The 17,295-nt window shown below is 51.7% G+C and overlaps 2 protein-coding genes across 2 annotated transcripts in view; one reads left to right on the forward strand and one right to left on the reverse strand.

Annotated features, from left to right (window-relative positions):
* The first annotated feature begins 12,383 nt into the window (after positions 1 to 12,383).
* On the forward strand, positions 12,384 to 16,269 carry LOC146207097 (endothelin-converting enzyme 1-like). The gene is made up of 3 exons (XM_084576233.1): positions 12,384 to 14,126; positions 15,356 to 15,468; positions 15,651 to 16,269. Exons 1-3 carry the CDS (start codon positions 12,384 to 12,386, stop codon positions 16,267 to 16,269), a joined length of 2,475 nt encoding a protein of 824 aa, XP_084432359.1.
* A 30-nt stretch (positions 16,270 to 16,299) lies between these two features.
* Positions 16,300 to 17,295, reverse strand: part of LOC146207098 (uncharacterized) — a 44,522-nt gene continuing 43,526 nt past the window's right edge. The window contains exons 6-7 of the mRNA XM_084599219.1: positions 17,030 to 17,064; positions 16,300 to 16,605 (exon numbers count right to left, since the gene is read on the reverse strand). Coding sequence (XP_084455345.1) covers positions 16,487 to 16,605; positions 17,030 to 17,064 — 154 coding nt within the window. The 3' untranslated portion in view covers positions 16,300 to 16,486. The remainder of the gene's footprint in view (positions 16,606 to 17,029; positions 17,065 to 17,295) is intronic.

The following is a 17,295-nucleotide window of genomic DNA, read 5'->3' on the forward strand; positions in this document are numbered from 1 at the left end:
ACCGCTGATAGAGGACAGCCTTGTCTTAATCCTTTGCATACTTTGACATCCTCCATACTTCTTATCCCTTCCCACGTAATTTCTACTTTGTTATCCCGGTATATTTCCTGTAGAAACTCTATTATCTCATAACCGATACCTTCTTTTTTTAATATGTTCCACAGGAGTTCCCTGCTTACGTTGTCGTACGCCCCGTTTATGTCCAGGAAGGCCAAATACAAAGGTCTATTTTCCACTCTAGATATTTCGATGCATTGGGTAAGCACGAACAGGCTATCATCTAAGCGCCTACCATTTCTAAAGCCATTCTGAAGTTCTCTGAGTATCTTGTTACTTTCAACCCATGCTTGCACCTTTAATTTCACAGCCTGCATGACTAACCTGTACATAACAGATGTTATGGTAATCGGCCTGTAGGATTTTATGTGCATCCTGTCTCCTTTCCCTTTATAAATCAAATTCATTTTACTCTGCCGCCAGCTGTCCGGAATTTGCTTATTCGTTATGACTGTTTCCAGAGCTTTTAACAACGTTTTCTTACTTTTTGGACCGAGTTCATTAATCAGCTTGATCGGAATTCCATCTATTCCTGTAGATGTGTTTTTAGGAATATTTTTTCTGCCTTTTTCCAGTTTAGATTGGTCAGTTCTAAGCTGCTTTGTATTCTGCTACCTTGTGTTGCTTCCTGATTTGCGGTGATTACCCTATCGTCGCTCTTAAATGACTTGGCTATAACTGATGTAATGTAGTTCACTGCGTTATCTCCCTTTAAACAATTTCCCTCGTTATCTTGAATCCGATCCTGCTTTCTTTGATTCTTCTTCCCTAGCCAGCTTACATGGTTCCAGAATTTTCTTGCTCTGCCTCTAGAGGCATCGTGTATATCAGCCATCCAGCGATCGGTGGACTGTCTTATTTTACTTTGGACGAGGGCCTGCACTTGAAGTTTCGTTTGTCGATATGATTTCCATTTTTGGTGGATTTCCTCCTGAGATACCTGTGCTTTCTTTGCCATTCGGTGTTCCCTTGAAGCAGCCCGTCGTTGTTAGCTTCCCTGATTTCCTTATTCCACCAGCTCCGTGGCTTCCTCTTTCCATTCCAGCGGTTTGCTGCTTTAACCTCCTGAATTTTCCTCCTTATGAGTAGTTCTACCTGTTCATAATCCCAGTCTTCCATGGGGCTTTTCTCTATTGCTTCCTCTATGTCTGCTGCTATCTGCGCTATTTGATCGTCGTTTAATTTTGTGTTTACGTTTTGTCTCAGTTCCATTTCTCTTTTCATCAATGGCCCCATCTGCAGACTAATACGTTTATGATCACTTCCCAGTCTACACTCCCCCTCTTCGTCTATTTCCATTTTTGTGACCTTGCTATAAATTTCCTGCGACATTAGACATGGTCGTCTGCCTGTTGCGGAATTCCCACGTGATTTGGCCTTCACATTTTGTTTCTCTATTTACTATAACTAGATCGTGTCGCTCACAGAAATCTAGCATTAGCTTGCCGTTACAATCCGTGTATCCATCCAGATCGTCGATGTGGCCGTTCATGTCCCCCAGTAGAATAATATTGGCCCCGTTTCCAAACTGGCTTATATCGTCACTGAGACATTCAACAAGATCCGTTTTCTTGCCTGCATTGATGTCCTGTTCCTAAATAAACTACCCCTAGCCATGTCCTTATGCCGGCAATTGTTCCTGAAACCCAGATATGTTCTTTACAAGATGATTGTGTATGTGGCGCCCTCCAGCGGCCGAGTTGTGAACAACCGCCATGCTGGTATGTGGGGTCCCATCCACGGAACAGGCGACAAGTAGCGCAAATCGGCATTTTGGAGCTTTCGCTTGCAATGTTTTGCCTTCTAAAGCTACCTAGCTTAAAGAAAAAAAAATTCAGTAGCAGCGAAGCTATTCGGTCAGAAATGACAAAAAATTATGCTCCTGATCAGGTCGGCTGAATGCTACAAGTCTGATTACAATTAGTGCGAAACTTTTATGTGACACAGAGAGGCGGCGGCGCACCACTGGCCGCAAAGGCAGCTTTCGATGTACTTTTTATTATTAAATGTTTTCTAGAGACAGCTTACCGTAACAATTTGAGGAAAGAAAGCAATCGAATGTAGCTCATGTAACGTTTAGAAGCAATGCTAATTGCGCTACATTTGTTGGGTCAACCCAACTTTTGTTGGGTGACAATCAGGCAGTGTGTTCAAGCGTCCACTACCAGGCAATCGGATTTCAGCATTGCCTACATGACTCAACCACCTGTTTGTGTGCGGGGAGTGGCGATGACTTGTCAATGGCGGGAGCTGCTATCCTGCAATTTCTCTGACTGGGCGTTAGTTGCGTTTGTCTGACGCTGCCGTCATGCTGACATCCAAATACAAGATAAAATGGACAATTGATACCGATGGAATAGTGACCTTAAATTATGTCCCAGAATGACCTCATCAAAAGTTGCTTTTGTCAACAATTATATAGTCCATTTTTTGTCGCAAGGTTTGCTTACTGCAAGCAATCGCTGCTATTCCTATGATCATATTCCCCTTTATTATCGGCAGCAAAATCTTACGAGATGCGTGTTTTCAAAAAAAAAAAAAAAAAAGAAATACTGTAGCGCTGTTTTACTAAATAAGCTGAAAACCAATTTATTAGTATATCGTTGTCTTCAAGTGGGAAAGGTTCTTTCATACTTGCATTAACCTCGGGTGACTGAATCGAAATAGTTCTTCTTTACCTGGCAGCATCTCGTAAATATTTGCCGCCAGGAATATCATCCGCTTGTTGCCCAAAGACTGCCGTTGTTGCACGGGTATTCAGTTTTTCCAGCCCCTACTCTACAAACACAGTGTTCGGAACTCGCAGTGTTCGGCTGCCAAAGCGAAACATTTTCGGTTGGGGCTTGAAATTCAGAAGCTGCTCGTCTTAGCCCAACTGAGTGAGTTGCAAGTGGAACAGTGTAGAGCGACACACGCGCATACCAGCGCTGTTAATCTTTTATCTTCTGTTAATCATCTCCTTTCGGTGGCTATTTTTTTTTTTTTGTTAATGCAAACAACTGAGTAAAAAAAAAAGATTGTGCTAGCAGCTAAACTGCGGCCGGCGGAAATGAAGCGATCAGAGAAATGAAGAAAGGGGCGAAAGAAAAAAGAACAGAGAATTTCTTTCCCTGTTCACATCAGCTAATCGGCTTAGATACTTTGCGGCTATTCAAGACACTCTGTGTGCAAAAGACTTCAACGTGTGCCCTTTCTCCGTAGAATGCCCTGCCGCCCCCGCTGCTATTCCCGCGTCCCCACATACCAGACAGGAGGAGCCGTGCAGCGCGTTCCGGTTCGAGGCTATTTTCCTCCTCGCCGCGACGGCCGCTCTCTCCCTCGAGACCGGCCGTGACCGAGGGCAGCTCCAAGCCGTCACTCGTTTGAAACCACGCTGTCTACGCTGGCTAGCCTGCCCGCCCCTAAAGCCCCTTTATTGACCCCTCCTTTCAACCTCTCCCCACTAATAGGGAAAAAAAATACAAAAAGCGTGCGTGCTTATGAGTGCGGTCTCTCTCCGCCAGCTTGAAGCCGCGCTCCGACGACCAAGCGCTTTTCTCACTGCCCCCCATTAGAATAAAAAAAAAAAAGAAGTCGGCAGGACACGCAGAAGTGACGTAGCTCTACGTCAATTTTGTGTCACGTGATTGCGCGTTCACGATCTGCAAAAACATCCTCCCGTCGGTTGCTCGCGTTCGTGATGGTGCCGGCGGTCGCTACCTCGATTCAAGGTGCATGCTGGCGGCTAACTGCTCGCGCGTTGCTTTCCGGCATGGTTATATAATAGGCAGTTATATGATTATAGCTTAGCTATAGCCCGCAAAAAAAAGAATTAAAAAAAACGCTGGGCTGTGGCGGCCACTTTTCGGGAGATTTGAGGTCGCGTCCGTGCAATCGGGAGATGTAATAAAAATTCGGGAGACTCCCGGACAATTAGGGAGAGTTGGCAGGTATGAAGGAGGTACACAACGGCGGCGCTGAACTTACTACTGTCTATATTAGGAAAACCACACATCAATTTATACTATACTCAATCAGCGCACATGCGCAACGTCACAAACATGCGTCAAACTCAGACGAACTTATCAGCATAAAATCAATTACAAATCAACATATGTGTGCAATGAGCCTTTAACCTTTGTGAAGTAGGCTCATTTTATCATCATCATCGTCGTCATCATCAGCCTGACTATACCCACTGCAGGGCGAAGGCCTCTCCCATATTTCTCCACTTAACCCGGTTCTGTAATACGTGCTAGCTGCATCCACTTGACCCCTGCGAACTTCTTAATCTCATTCGCCCACCTAACTTTCTGCCACCCCCTGCAACGCTTTCCTTCCCTTGGAATCCAGTTTGTTACCCTAAGCGACCATCGGTTATCCTCTCTTCGCACATGTCCTGCCCATGCCCATTTCTTCTTCTTAATTTCCACCAGAATGTCAGTAATTTGAGTTATTTCTCTTACTAACTTTGCACGCTTCCTATCTCTTAATGTTACCCCTACCATTTTTCGTTCCATAGCCCCTTGTGTTGTCCTCAACTTAAGTAGAACCCTCTTGCTTAGCCTCCACATTTAAGCCCCATAGGTGAGTACAGGTGAGATGCAACTGTTCTACTTTCCTCTTGAGCGATACCGGTAAGCTGCTAGTCATAATCCGAGAGTGCTTGCCAAATGCGCTCCATCGCAATCTTATTCTTCTTGTTATTTCCTTTTCATGGTCCGGATCTGCGGTGACTACCTGTCCTAAGTAGACATATTCGCCTACTACTTCCAATGCTTCGCTACCTAGCGTAAACTGCTGTTCCTTCCCGAGGCTGTTGAACATTACTTTAGTCTTCTGCAGATGGATTTTTAAGCCTGCCTTTCTACCTTTCCTGTCTAGGCCATCAATCATTATTTGCAGTTCATCCCCCGAGTTACTTAGCAAGGCAATGTCATCACCAAATCGCAGATTACTGAGGTATTCTCTATCTACCTTTATCCCTAACGGCTCAACTTCCAAGTCTGAATACTTCCTCTAAGCACGCTGTGAATAGTACTCGGGAGATCGTGTCTCCTTGCCTAACACCTTTCTTTATGGGAATTTTGTTACTTTCTTTATGCAGATCGAACTATGGTTGCTTTGCAGCCACTATATAAATCTTTCAGCACTTTCACGTACGGCTCGTCTACCCCCTGATTTCGCAATGCCTGAATCACCGCCGAGGTTTCAACTGAGTCAAACGCTTTTTCGTAATCAATAAATGCTATGTATAAGGTTTGGTTATATTCCGAGCATTTTGCTATCACCTGGTTGATGGTATGGATATGATCGATAGTAGAGTACCGTTTCAGAAAACCTGCTTGATCCTTTGCTTGATTGCAGTCTAAGGTTGTCCTAATTCTATTAGCGATTACCTTAGTAAATACCTTATACGTAACAGACAGTAAGCTGATTGGTCTGTAATTTTTAAGGTCCTTAAGTCCCCTTTCTTATGAATGAGGATAAAGTTTGCATTCTTCCATGGTTCCGGTACCGTCGATGACACCAGGCACTGCGTATACAGGGTGGCCAGTTTTTCTAGCACGATATCCCCCCCTCCCCTTGGGCCCTTCAACAAATCTGTAGTTATCTGATCCTCTCCAACTGATTTCCCCCTTTTCATAGTTTCTAGTGCTTTCCTTTCTTGACCTCGTCCTTCGTCACTAGTGGAACGTCTGACTGTTTTTCCCTACCGCCAATCTCATCACGGTCCTGACTGCTCTGGCAACTGTAGAAATCTGTATAGAACTCCTCGGCTACTTTGACTATCTTGTCCATATTCGTGATGACGTTGCCCGGCTTGTCCTTTATGGCATACATCTGGTTTTTGCCTATGCCCAATTTCTTCTTTACCGCTTTAAGGCGTCCCCCGTTCTTTACAGCATGCTCAATTTTCTCCGTGTTATACTTCCTTACATCGGTGTGAGGTTGTCTTCTTTAAATCTATTGGCCACCTTTTTCCGTGGCTTATTCAAGGATACCAATCGAAATACATGACCAGACCGACCAAGTTAGCGGAGAATAATTTTATCTACACACATGGACGGGACGAGAGTATGACGAGCAAGTAAGACAAAGACTAAACACAAAATTGTCAAAGATCAGAAGGACACAGCGCTGTTATTCCAAAATGTCAAGAGTCACTAGTTCGTTGGGTAGGTAGGAAAGTCGGTGTAGACGCTCCGGTTGGTCAAGCTTTGTAGGGTCGCTGACATATGGCCGCGGCAGGCCTAGCGAAAGACCGGACGGGGCACACTGGAGGCACGCGGCCTCGGGTTGCCGTTCCACGGCCGGTGCATCAGGTCTCCCCGACGTGTCTGGGTCCAGCGCACGGCGCCGAACGCTCGTGCCAGTGAAGAGCTGCCGTTACAGCAGCGGCGATGAGCTGAAGCTAGTGATGCCGGTGTAGGAGCTGTTTTGTTGCAGGAACACGAGGGCAAGCTACACCCTGTTGCGTTCGCTAGCCGCACGCTCACATCGCTCCGCGACCGAAAAGGAATGCCTGGCGATAATGTTCGCATTGTCAAAGTTCGACATGTACCTAGACGGAGCGGTTTTCACCGTGCAGACAGATCACCAGGCACTTTCGTGGTTAAAGAGGCTGAAAAACCCCGCAGGCAGACTCGCGAGATGGGCGCTGACGTTGCAACGTTACGCGTACGCCATTGAGTACCGCCGGGGCAGCATGAATAAGGTGGCCGATGCGTTATCGCGCGCACCGTTGAAGGCTGGCAGAAGCGCAGCAGAGGCACAGACCAGCATTGCTGAAAGCGGCGTCGCCGCTAGTGGAGAGGAGGAGAGGGCGGACGCGAGAGTCGCGCCCTGCGTAGTTAAAGAGAGAAAGGAGGCGGACAGAGTTGCCGCGCGGTGCTGCGAGAGAGAGAAGGCGCAGCAGCTGGTGGCGGCGACTACTCGCCTGCCAAGAAGCGAGGCAGAGAGAAATCTGTCTTGGGGAGTAGCGGTCAGTAGGGAAGAGCTAATTGAGGCCCAGAAAGCAGACGGTCTACGCCAGCGGGTGCTGACAGAGCTTGCAAGTAGTGCAGCAGTGCAGCTTGCACCGGGAACGCTGAGGGCTGCTGGGCGATGATGGCTTACTGCTCCGCTACATCCTCCAACTTGACGAGGAAGAAGCGATTGCATCCCCTTTCCGAGTCGTGGTCCCGAGGAAGTTGCGGAAACGATTCCTCCAGTACTTCCATGACTCAGCGCTGGCAGGCCATGGCAGCGGCAGTAAGACTTATGACAAGTTATGCCGTGTCGCGACCTGGCAGGTATGAGAAAGGATGTGTTGGGTTACGCCCGTACATGTCCTGTTTGCCAGGTAGCCAAGCCTCGGGCGAGGAAACCCGCTGGCATGAAGCCGGTAGTTAGCAACTATCCGTGGCAAGTGGTCGCGTGCGATATCATGTGACCCATCCCTCGCTCCGCGCGCGGACACCAATATATCCTGGTAATAACGGGCCACTATTCCAAGTGGGTTGAAGTTTTCCCCCTTAGGAAGCTTGTGTCAGAACGGATTTGGAAGAAACTGTTGGAGACATTCACTCGTTTCGATTTCCCTTCCGACCTGATTACAGACAATGCTTCGTATTTCACAAGCAAAGTCTTTGTTGATTCCTGTCGGGCGCTTCAAATCCGCCACAGGAAAACGAGTCCCTACCACGCTCAGAGCAACATAACCGAGAGTGAATCGGAATGTTAAGAGTATGCTGGTCGCGACGACCGAGCAGCACAGAGATTGGGACGCACAGCTGTTCGAACTGGCGTTCGGCACTAGAACAACCGTGAACAGGTCGGTGGGTATGACACCTGCTTACTTGAATTTTGGGAAAAAGATCGCTTTTCCGCTAGAGAACGCCCTACTTGACGCGGCAGGGCCCGCGCCCCCTCCGCTTACGCAGTACGCGGCAAAGCTCCGCGAGCGCCTTGAGGCAGCGCAGCGCGCGGCTCGTGAAAACCTCGATGTCGCGCGCATGGAGCAAGCGGATCAGTACAACACGGTCGTCGTCACGTCGTTTTCAACACGGGCGACTTGGTACTGAAAAGAACGCACCCGCTTAGTAACGCAGCGCGTGGTTTCGCCGCGTCGCTAGCGCACAAGTGGGTTGGACCGTCCGAAGTTACAGCACGGACTACGCCACTCACCTACCAGCTGCGGTGGTTGATGAGTGGTTAAACCGCCGGTCTGGTGCACGTCGCAGGCTTGAAAGCTTACCACCTTCGCAAGGACGATAACTGCGAAGCGGGGGAAGCTCAAGGAGATGCAGCGATCTCCCCCAGAGTAAGGCGTACAGGTAGCAACCCGGTTCGCAACCGACGCTATAACCTAAGGCCAAGGTAGTGCACTACTTTGTCTAACGTCTTTGCTTCTTTCAGAATGCATTCCGATAAGATTTTGCAGCAGCCAGATGAACACCGTCGCTGGGGCGGGAAACCGCACCCAGCGCATGGTTCAAGGAGGGGCCACTTAAGCAGGGGGTACCCCCTAGTTTGTAGTGGTTTGTGGCCCATCATTGTGACCAGCGCGACCATGCTGGCCGTCTTCAACGAGTCTGGATTGGAGCCCGCTGCCCAGGCCTGGAGTACGGGCGTCAGGAAGCCAGGTGTGCCCGGGGCGGAAACGCCTGCTGCAAAGGGGTCCCGGTGCATGCAGCACGGCGCCACGTGGAAAGGGGTCGACAGCGACGTAAAGTAGCAGCTCAGGGCCACTGCCAGGCGTACCCGTGGCCGAGCCCAGCTGCGCTGTGACCCCGAGGATGTGGCCGCTACCGGAGAGGGACCAGCCGGAACAGTCCCGCCATGCCTGCTCCTTCTCCCGTCACACGGACCAGCTGAGATGGCATCTTCCCAGGCGACAAGCCTCCATATTTTACGCCGACCCGGGCTCGGACATAGACATGGCCCGGCTGTTGGCGGAGCCCGGGTCGGACGCTGAGGGGGGGGCCCTGCGCCATTTACCTTTAGGGCCCGTGGCGCGCCGCGCATTCAAAGGCCGCGCCACTTCCCAATACTCCCTGCGTGCTGCCTGTTTCCCTCTCCCCGCTCATTCGGGGATAACCGGTCCCGCGCGAGGGGGCTATAAAGGAAGGCACGCGCCGCCGTCTCGCTCTCTTCGTTCCTGCTCTTCGCTCCTGGCTCTTCACTACGGAGACGACCCGCGGTTCGCTGCCTGCCCTCCCGGACGACGACCCCGCACCGACTTGGACGACCCCCTTCTGGACGTGAGATTATAGATGTTTGTTACACGACCCGCTGTGTATTTGTCTTGCGCATCCCTCGGGCAGAGGAATCGCCCACAAGCTGTGGTACTCCGATCACCTGGGAGAGCAGGAGAAACCGGACAAGATGCGGCCGGCAGGCCCCAGATCTGGATCCCCGGGTCAGGCCTGGCAGAAGACGCACCGCTCCGAGCTCCGTGGACACCCCATCGGCTCCGCTGCTCGCCTGTTCTCCTCGTTCCTCGCGCTCCTCGAGCCACCCTCCACGTTCTCCTCTTCTTCTGCCTTGATATTTGGCACATACCCACGAAGGGGGATTGGCCAGGGTTCAGTGTGGACTGCCAAATGTCCTACACAAACTGAATTAGTGCATTAAAGTAATTGACAACTAAACAAAAACATAATATTTAAGATCACGAAAGTGACTGAAAGAAAAAATATGAAGCAAAATTTTGGAATTTTGTAAATTTAGAATACAATTAGCAAGGAAATCTGTCCTAGCAGTTATACAAATTTGAGGCAACGCAAATCCTTTCGCACTCGCACCGAAGGAGAGTAGAAGCGGGACCGACAACGGAAATCCCAAGCGTGCAATTGGAGTTTCTAAATGCACCCTCCTCTGATGTGAAAAACTTCGGCAAGCGAGAAGGAAGTGATCAATATTTTCAAGCTTCAAAAAGGTTCGTGGGGCTGATCCCGCATCTACATAAATAATGATTTAGGCGAGGAATCCTGCATCTCATGAGTCATCGTTACCTCACACTGCCGTGATTTACATGAACGAACTTTCCATGAGTATATAAGATGCTGGTATTCGGCTGTAGATATAGCAAGGGATCATTGCATGAAGCGGCTAGGTATTGATAACGCTGGAAACGGGACATTCCAAAAATTGTGATATTTTGGATGGTACATGAAACAGATGCATCAATAGCTGATTTAGCCAGGAAATCTGCCGCTTCGTTCTGTAAAAATACCGCTGTACCGCTGTGACCGGGGACCCAGATGAAGCGCATTTCTTTCACCCACCCCAGTATGAAATACTTTAGTGAGCAGCTCAACAGAGCATCCCGTGCTGACTCCAGTGATAACAAAACAGAGAGTCTGATAGAAAAAATTGTTTTTGATTGACTACAGGGAACTTTTAGTAGTGCTAGCCCAATTGCCATAAACTCTGCTAAAAATATCGGCGTGTAATCCGGGACACGCACCGAAAAAATCCAGGAAAGAGACTGAAAAAATTTCTAATCGCTGCTTTCTGCGCAGTCACAGACGCATCCGTGGCAATTACAGTGTGATCAGGGAACTTTTCAAGGTGATCACATAGGAGACTGGATATTAGACTTGAAGGTAAGTGCGTCACATTAGATGGAAATATAGAATCATAATTGATATCCACAAAGGACGTTGAGCAACCAATAGGACTATAGAACAGAGGTGCACACCAATGTTTGCCAAAATGCTCTGCGTGAAAACAACCTGGGGCATGCAGACCCTTGGCCACTGGTGAGTGAGAAAGAGGGCGGGGTTTGACACAAAAATAGGTATAGCCACACAGGAAGCAGCCTCAAATGATCGCAAGAATGATCTAACAGTTAGAAGGCGGAAACGGGAGATAAGGTCCGGAATGCGGGCCTCCAAGTACAGAACAGTGGTAGAGACTGACTGTGGAAGCCCTAGGCAGAGGCGCAGCGCCCGTCTCTCTAAAAGTTGGACACCCAGAAAAAAGAATGCAGCCAAATTCCAGAATCGGTCTCACATAGGCTTTGTACAAAAGTAGGAGAGTATCTAGACGCATACCAAATTTCCTATTACTTATCCGTATGAACCTACCAAGGGCACGCTCACCTTTCCGAACATTAGACTTGATGTGAAGCCTCCAATCCATACTAGCATCATACGTAATGCCTAAATACCGCACAGATTCCACTTGAGGTATGACATCTGAGCGGTAGTTTAACGAAACATATAAGGGGGTTTTGGTTATAAAAACTAGCACAGTACTTTTGCACACGTTTAAAACCAATTAAATTTTGTGTAACCAGACCTTAAGTGCATTTAGGTAAACCTGTACTGAACGATAGAGGTCATGAATATCTTTTGCAGAGGCGAATGCTATGTCATCTGCATATACAGTGACATCAGGATGAACCGGAATATCGCACATTAATATATTAAAAAGGAGTGGTGAGAGCACAGAGCCCTGGGGTACCCCTCTTGTCTGTGCATAGGTATCTGAGATTAATGAGCCATCAGTGCAAAAGAATTCTCGTCCTTTCAAAAATCCCCTGATCCACGCATAAACGTAGAACGGAGGACGTAATAATGACAGCTTGTTTAGTAGAATGGAATGTTCAATGCTGTCATAGGCCTTAGCAATATGTAGCGTCACTAACGCTGATACCTCCTTATTGCACAATGCAAGGCAAATCCTGCTTTCTAAATCTACATGTGCAGACCATATTGAGCATCCATTGCGGAAACCAATCTGGGAAGAACTCAAAGCATTAACCTCTGAAATATGCTTTGAGAGGCGGCCATGCACAATTCTTTCTATTAATTTTACTAGATTCGAAGTAAAAGCTATCGGCCGAATGTTTTCAACATGAAATCCTTTGCCAGGGTCTTTCAAGAGCAATCTATCCATCTTTGTCAACCATGGCTCCACTTCGTCGACTTCTGGCTGTAGCTTGAGCTGCTGTAAGTCGCATTCATTGCAGTAGAAAGAAACAATGCGTAAATCAGGCCGATCATCTGAGCCTCAGCAGGCACATGGAGGCATCCACAGCATCATCGTTATCGCTGCGCAGCGGGATGAGAGGGCTGTGGAGACAACCAAACGACGCCTTGAGAACTGGATAAGGCATACTAGATAAATAGTGTTGGTGGCGTTGCGCCAGGGCGGGAGACCGTCACAGTAGGGAATTGACTTGGCTAGGATCTGTCTGGTCCACCTGGTAAAAAAGGGAAGCCTCAGTACCAATCCAATCCAATCCAACGCCACCTCGAGCGGTGAACTGAAAGGCATACAACGCAGCCGCCGGAGACCGGCGAGGAGCGCATGGCCGCCGCAGTCGGGGATGGCTGACGCCGTGACGGGGGCAGATGCCATCGGCCAAGCAGCATAATGACCACAGAGCACGCCACAGCTTCGCGGGAGAGCCCACTTCTCTCGGTCAGGCGTCGTCCCCCAAGAGCCGCGCCAAACGCTCCCTGCTGCTGGCAGGGGACGCGGCGAGTTCGCGGCGCTCGGCTTCCACCAGCCAGCCCCGGTGCCTGCGCGAGTGCTGCGTCCCCCGCGAAGCGCCGTGGCAACACCCCGCCGCAAGCAGCGACAGCTTGCGGAGCGCCGGGCCCAGGCTGGTGGCTACCTCGAGGCGCAGGCCGTCCGAGACGCTGCCACGCCAGCAGCAGGCTCCAACAGAGACACCCCGTCATGGCCGTTCGGGTACGCTCTTCGCCTTCGCCGTGGCCGCGTTCGTGCTCCTCTGCAGCGGGGCCATCAGCGCCTACTACGTCTGGTACAGTCACGAGGAGTTCGCCAAACAACACACGTCACGTGCCTCGATGCTCGCCTTGACAACGACGGAGCTACAGGCGCCGCTGCTCGTCGCTCCACAGGCTCCTGTTGCCGCCGAGCAGACGGAGGCGACCACCACGAGCTCGTCGCGGCGGGAGATGTACTTCGGCACACCGCTGGGTCGCCGGCGCGCCCTCAAGCTGCGGCCCGAAGAGGCCGCTCCGGAACTAGCCAGTCGCCGTCGCAGGTGCCTGACGCGCTTTTGCCAGGAGCGCAGTGACGCGGTGCTCTCGGCCCTCAACTGGACAGTGGACCCATGCGCGGACTTCGAAGCATTCGCTTGCTCCAGCTGGCGGCAAGCGCCGGCCGACGCCCTGCTGGCCGAGCAGCTGGAGCGCGAGCTGTACCTGTCGCTTTCGAGCAAGCTCAAGCCGGAGGTGTGGCGCGTCGAGGGCCTTCTCGAGGAGTGCCTCCGCAGCCCGTTGCCGCAGGCGTCCAGGCTGCAGCTGCGTGCCCTGTTGCGCGACCTGGGCCTGTACGGCTGGCCTTTCCGCTCAGATACGCAGAGCCGCGGCGACGTGTGGAAGGCGGCCGCGCTACTCTTTCGCCACCTGGCCCTGGCGCCGCTGCTCGGCGTAGCCGTGGCGCCGCATCCGCGCAACGCGTCGCAGCCGCTCGTGGCGCTAGACGAGCCGCAGCTGTTGACCCAGGAGTCGCACGCGCTCGATGCCGCCTTCAAGCAGTACACGCCGGGCCGATACGTAGAGCTGGCCGAGCGCGTGGGGGATTTCTCCTCGCGGCTGGCGCAGATCGTGACCGGAAGGCGCGCGGCCCGCCTTAGCACCCTGCGCAGCTACGCGTCGTTCGCCCCTTTCCTGGCGCTCGCGGTGGGCGACCTGGTGCGGCTGCAGGAGCGTACGCCGCTGCTGGTGCGCTGCGAGCGCTTCGTGCGCGCCCTCAAGGCGCTGCTGCACTCGACGCGAAACCGGGACCTGCTCAACTACTTGGGTTACCGAGCGTTGGTGCACGTGTCACCGCTGCTCACCGAGGAAGCCCGGCCGCTGACGGCGGCGCGAATGCTACAGATCACGGGCCGCCGCCGGTATGGCTGGCCCCGCTGGCGCCGTTGCGTCCGGCTCGCCGAGCGCGTTGCGCCAGAGCTGATGGCGTACGCGCTGGCCCGCGCAACGCAGCTGGATCGGCTGGCCGGCCTGCGGCTCGCCCGGGACTTGGCGGCAGCCGTCAACGAGTCGCTGGGCGCCTTCGGGTGGCTCGCCGAAGCCGACCGCCGCAACGCGCGCACGCTGCTGGCCGCGCTAGACGTACAGGTGCAGCTCCGTTGTTAATAGCTTGAGCCGCAGTGTTATTGCGAAGCATGAACGTGAGGTCAGATGCAAAAAGAAAAACGCTGTATTCGTCAAGAAATTGCAACAAAAAGTGAGGTTGGAAGGCCGGTCTCGATGAAGCCACAGTCCGCTTCAAAGCTCCATGAACGTGATGAACGCGGCAGCACACATCTGCGACAGAGAAGAGATTCAGCATGCACTGCCTAAAAAAGCGTCGAATAACTGATGCACAGAAAGGCAAACTAAACAGCACTGAAAAAAAAAAACCATCAGAAGACCACACTACCCCCCCCCCCCTATAGCAGTTGCGAGAGCTACCCCAGCCTACCCAGCTTTTGTCAATACTTTTCCTTACTCGATGGAGTGAATCATTGGTTATACTTGCAAGAAACTCGTGGCGTATGCTGTTCAGGCCGAATCTTGCATATAGGCCAACGCAATTCAGCACCGTACAGAAATTTCACTCAATATGCGCCGCTGGAGTCAAAGACGCCGAAAATGAATGAACGTTTATTGGTCAAGGCTGTAGTTGGGGGACTAGGAAGAAGGGGGACAGGTCAGGGAAGTAATAGTTCAACTGCAAGTCAAAAATTACAGGGCCTAAAATATCTCTTAAGAGGTGAGCGGTGAGGGTCCATTAGTAGTGGTAGTATTATTTTTAGTCATTACTAAGCATTCTAGTCATTTTTAATCAACTGTAGTCGTTACAAGTCATTATACATTGGCCGTTACGAGTCATTAGTAGGTCATCTGTCATTACTAAACACTTTGTCATATTAATCAATTGTAGTCGTTACAAGTCGTGGTTAGACATATGTGCCATTACAAGTCATTTAGTAGTCATTATTAGTCATTATATCCTCTACCAATCTCTATTATTCACTATCAGTCATTTTCTTTTAATCTGTCTTCATACGGCCATTTTCAGATGTCTAGCGGCCACTTTCTGCCAACGCATCGAGCCTACAAAGGCTCTCGCCTTAAAAGGACGGAGTAACCCACTGAGTAGGGTGACAAGCCTCACCTCATACAGGTCACAAAAGGCTACCTCGTCGATTATAGGCATAATGCTAGAGTCCGAAAAAGAAAAGGCGGCGATGGCAAACGCTGTGCGTATAAATAGTAATTCACTGTAGACGAGATTGAGCAACCTGCTAAATAACGCACATACAAAAGTGCGAAATAAGAACGAGGTGATTCAACTTTCGCAGGTTTTCTACCCGGTCTGGATCGGGAACTCGACGCTGCGCGAGGCCTACGACGCACTCTTTCCTGAAGTGACGCGCGGAAACGTGCTGCAGACATACCGGGACTTCACGCGCAAGTACGGCGACGATAACAATTCTGCAGCCCAAATGCGCCGATACTCACTCTGGTATATTCAAGCTATCTCCCCGCGATGCGAGAGGAGTCGAACTTCCCACCATATTCCAATATTATACAAACGCTGACGTGCCTTGTAAGGCTGCAAAAACATAATCCAAGTCTGCTTCACTAATTCTGCAGGCTGAGCGAGCGCCGGCTGGCGGCCCAGTTGGGCTCCTCGGGCGAGCTGCTGGATGCGCCCTTGAGCGCGCCGTGGCCCTGGTCGGCGCTGGACGTGCACGCGGGGCTGGACGCGGACGCGCTGCGAGTGTTCGTGCCGGCCGCGCTCGTCAACGGCAGCACGCGCGGCGGAGACGCCTGGCTGGCCGCACAGCTGCCCGCCCAAGGACCCCGGCTGGCGCAGGCCCTGCTCGAGGCGCTGCACGAGAGGGCCCACCCGGCGGCCAGGTACCACTGGTCGCTCAACACCAGCATGCAGGCGGCTCAGCTCGAGCGCTGCCTGCAGCCGGCCGGGGGCCTGGTGGCGCGCCTCTCCCTGGAGCCCTCGCGGGCACTGTTCGCCCGCTACGTGTCCACAGTGCGCGCCCAGGGCATCCAGGACGCCGCCTTCCTGGCGCCCGGAAACCTCACCTCTGAACGCCTCTTCTACGTGCTCTTCGCACTCGCCGGATGCGGCAGCGGTCGTGTGAATGCCGCGTTGAGCCAGACGGTTCAGTTTGCCACAACCTGGGACTGCCGCGTACGCAGTCCCATGGCACCCCGACAGCAGTGCCTACCCACTGAAGCGCAGAACGCATAAATCAGGAAGCGCACCACTTTGCGGCCAACAGCCGTGCCTCGAGCCAGGCCGCCTGCGCTGCGCCTACGCTGCTGCTGCCGCCTGGCCGGAACCCGTGCCAGACGCTCCGGGCGGCCTCAGTCCGGCCGGCGGCCAGCAACAGGAGGCTCAGGTTGTAGGCCGCGTCCATGTTCTCTGCACAGAGAGCGGGGGTCAGGCGCGGCCTCAAACCCCGCGGTCACCCACCGGGACAGATGGCCAGGGCCCGCGACAGCTGCCGCCGCGAAGCCTCCTCCTCTTGGGGAGCCCGGAGCACCGCTATGTTCACCAGCAGCTGCGAGCGAAGCCAGTCGCCGCCTGCAGAAACAATAAAGGTAGCACAATTGTGTGTAAAGCGGCAACTGATTAAAGGGCCATTGCGCAGGTCAGTGGAGAGACTGCTGCCCACCAGCTATATGCAGTTTAACTCCTGCATCTCTGCGAATACCTAAGCGCAACTGGACTTCTCCTCCTTTTAACTTTCTATCTTCTGCATCCCATTCCCCCTTTCTCAACTTATGCCTCGTGACAAACTTTTCGAAAAAAAAAATTCCAGGTGCGAAGGAAGGTTCTTCCAGAGCCCTATTTTGGAGGAACCTGCTTGACCAGTGCAATGATAGCTACATCAATTGAGCGCGACGCCACACAGGGCATTATGCGATGATTAATAGTGGATCGAGGTCGCAAAATTAATTTACAAGTAAAAGTGAGGATTTGCATTGAACTACACATTGTCACTCACCCTCTTCGCCAGCCGCAGGAGTCATCGCCAGTCCCCTGCAGAAAATCGCAATTATCTTTATTTTTCCATCGTAGATAATGATGGGGCAGGCAGAGAAAAAAATTAGCAAACGGTTTGACACCCCCCCCCCCCCCCCTACAGAATGCAAAGCGAATATGTGTCCCGTTCCGCGCACGATGGTCAACATGGCGGACAGCAAATACTGCAACCCTCTAAGTAGACAGGGCGCAAAGCGCGAAACGGCGACGTAATACTGCACGGTTCTT

This window comes from Amblyomma maculatum, chromosome 1 (assembly GCF_055883805.1).
Source record: "Amblyomma maculatum isolate TAMU_Amacu chromosome 1, ASM5588380v1, whole genome shotgun sequence".
Lineage (NCBI taxonomy): Eukaryota > Metazoa > Arthropoda > Arachnida > Ixodida > Ixodidae > Amblyomma > Amblyomma maculatum.

Bases quoted from the DNA above. Each gene is read 5' to 3' on its own strand.
- LOC146207097 (XM_084576233.1), top strand. From the start codon at position 12,384: ATGCCATCGGCCAAGCAGCATAATGACCACAGAGCACGCCACAGCTTC. The intron at 14,127-15,355 runs GTGCAGCTCCGT...CAACTTTCGCAG, and splicing joins TGGCCGCGCTAGACGTACAG to GTTTTCTACCCGGTCTGGAT. The intron at 15,469-15,650 runs GTACGGCGACGA...CTAATTCTGCAG, and splicing joins TACCGGGACTTCACGCGCAA to GCTGAGCGAGCGCCGGCTGG.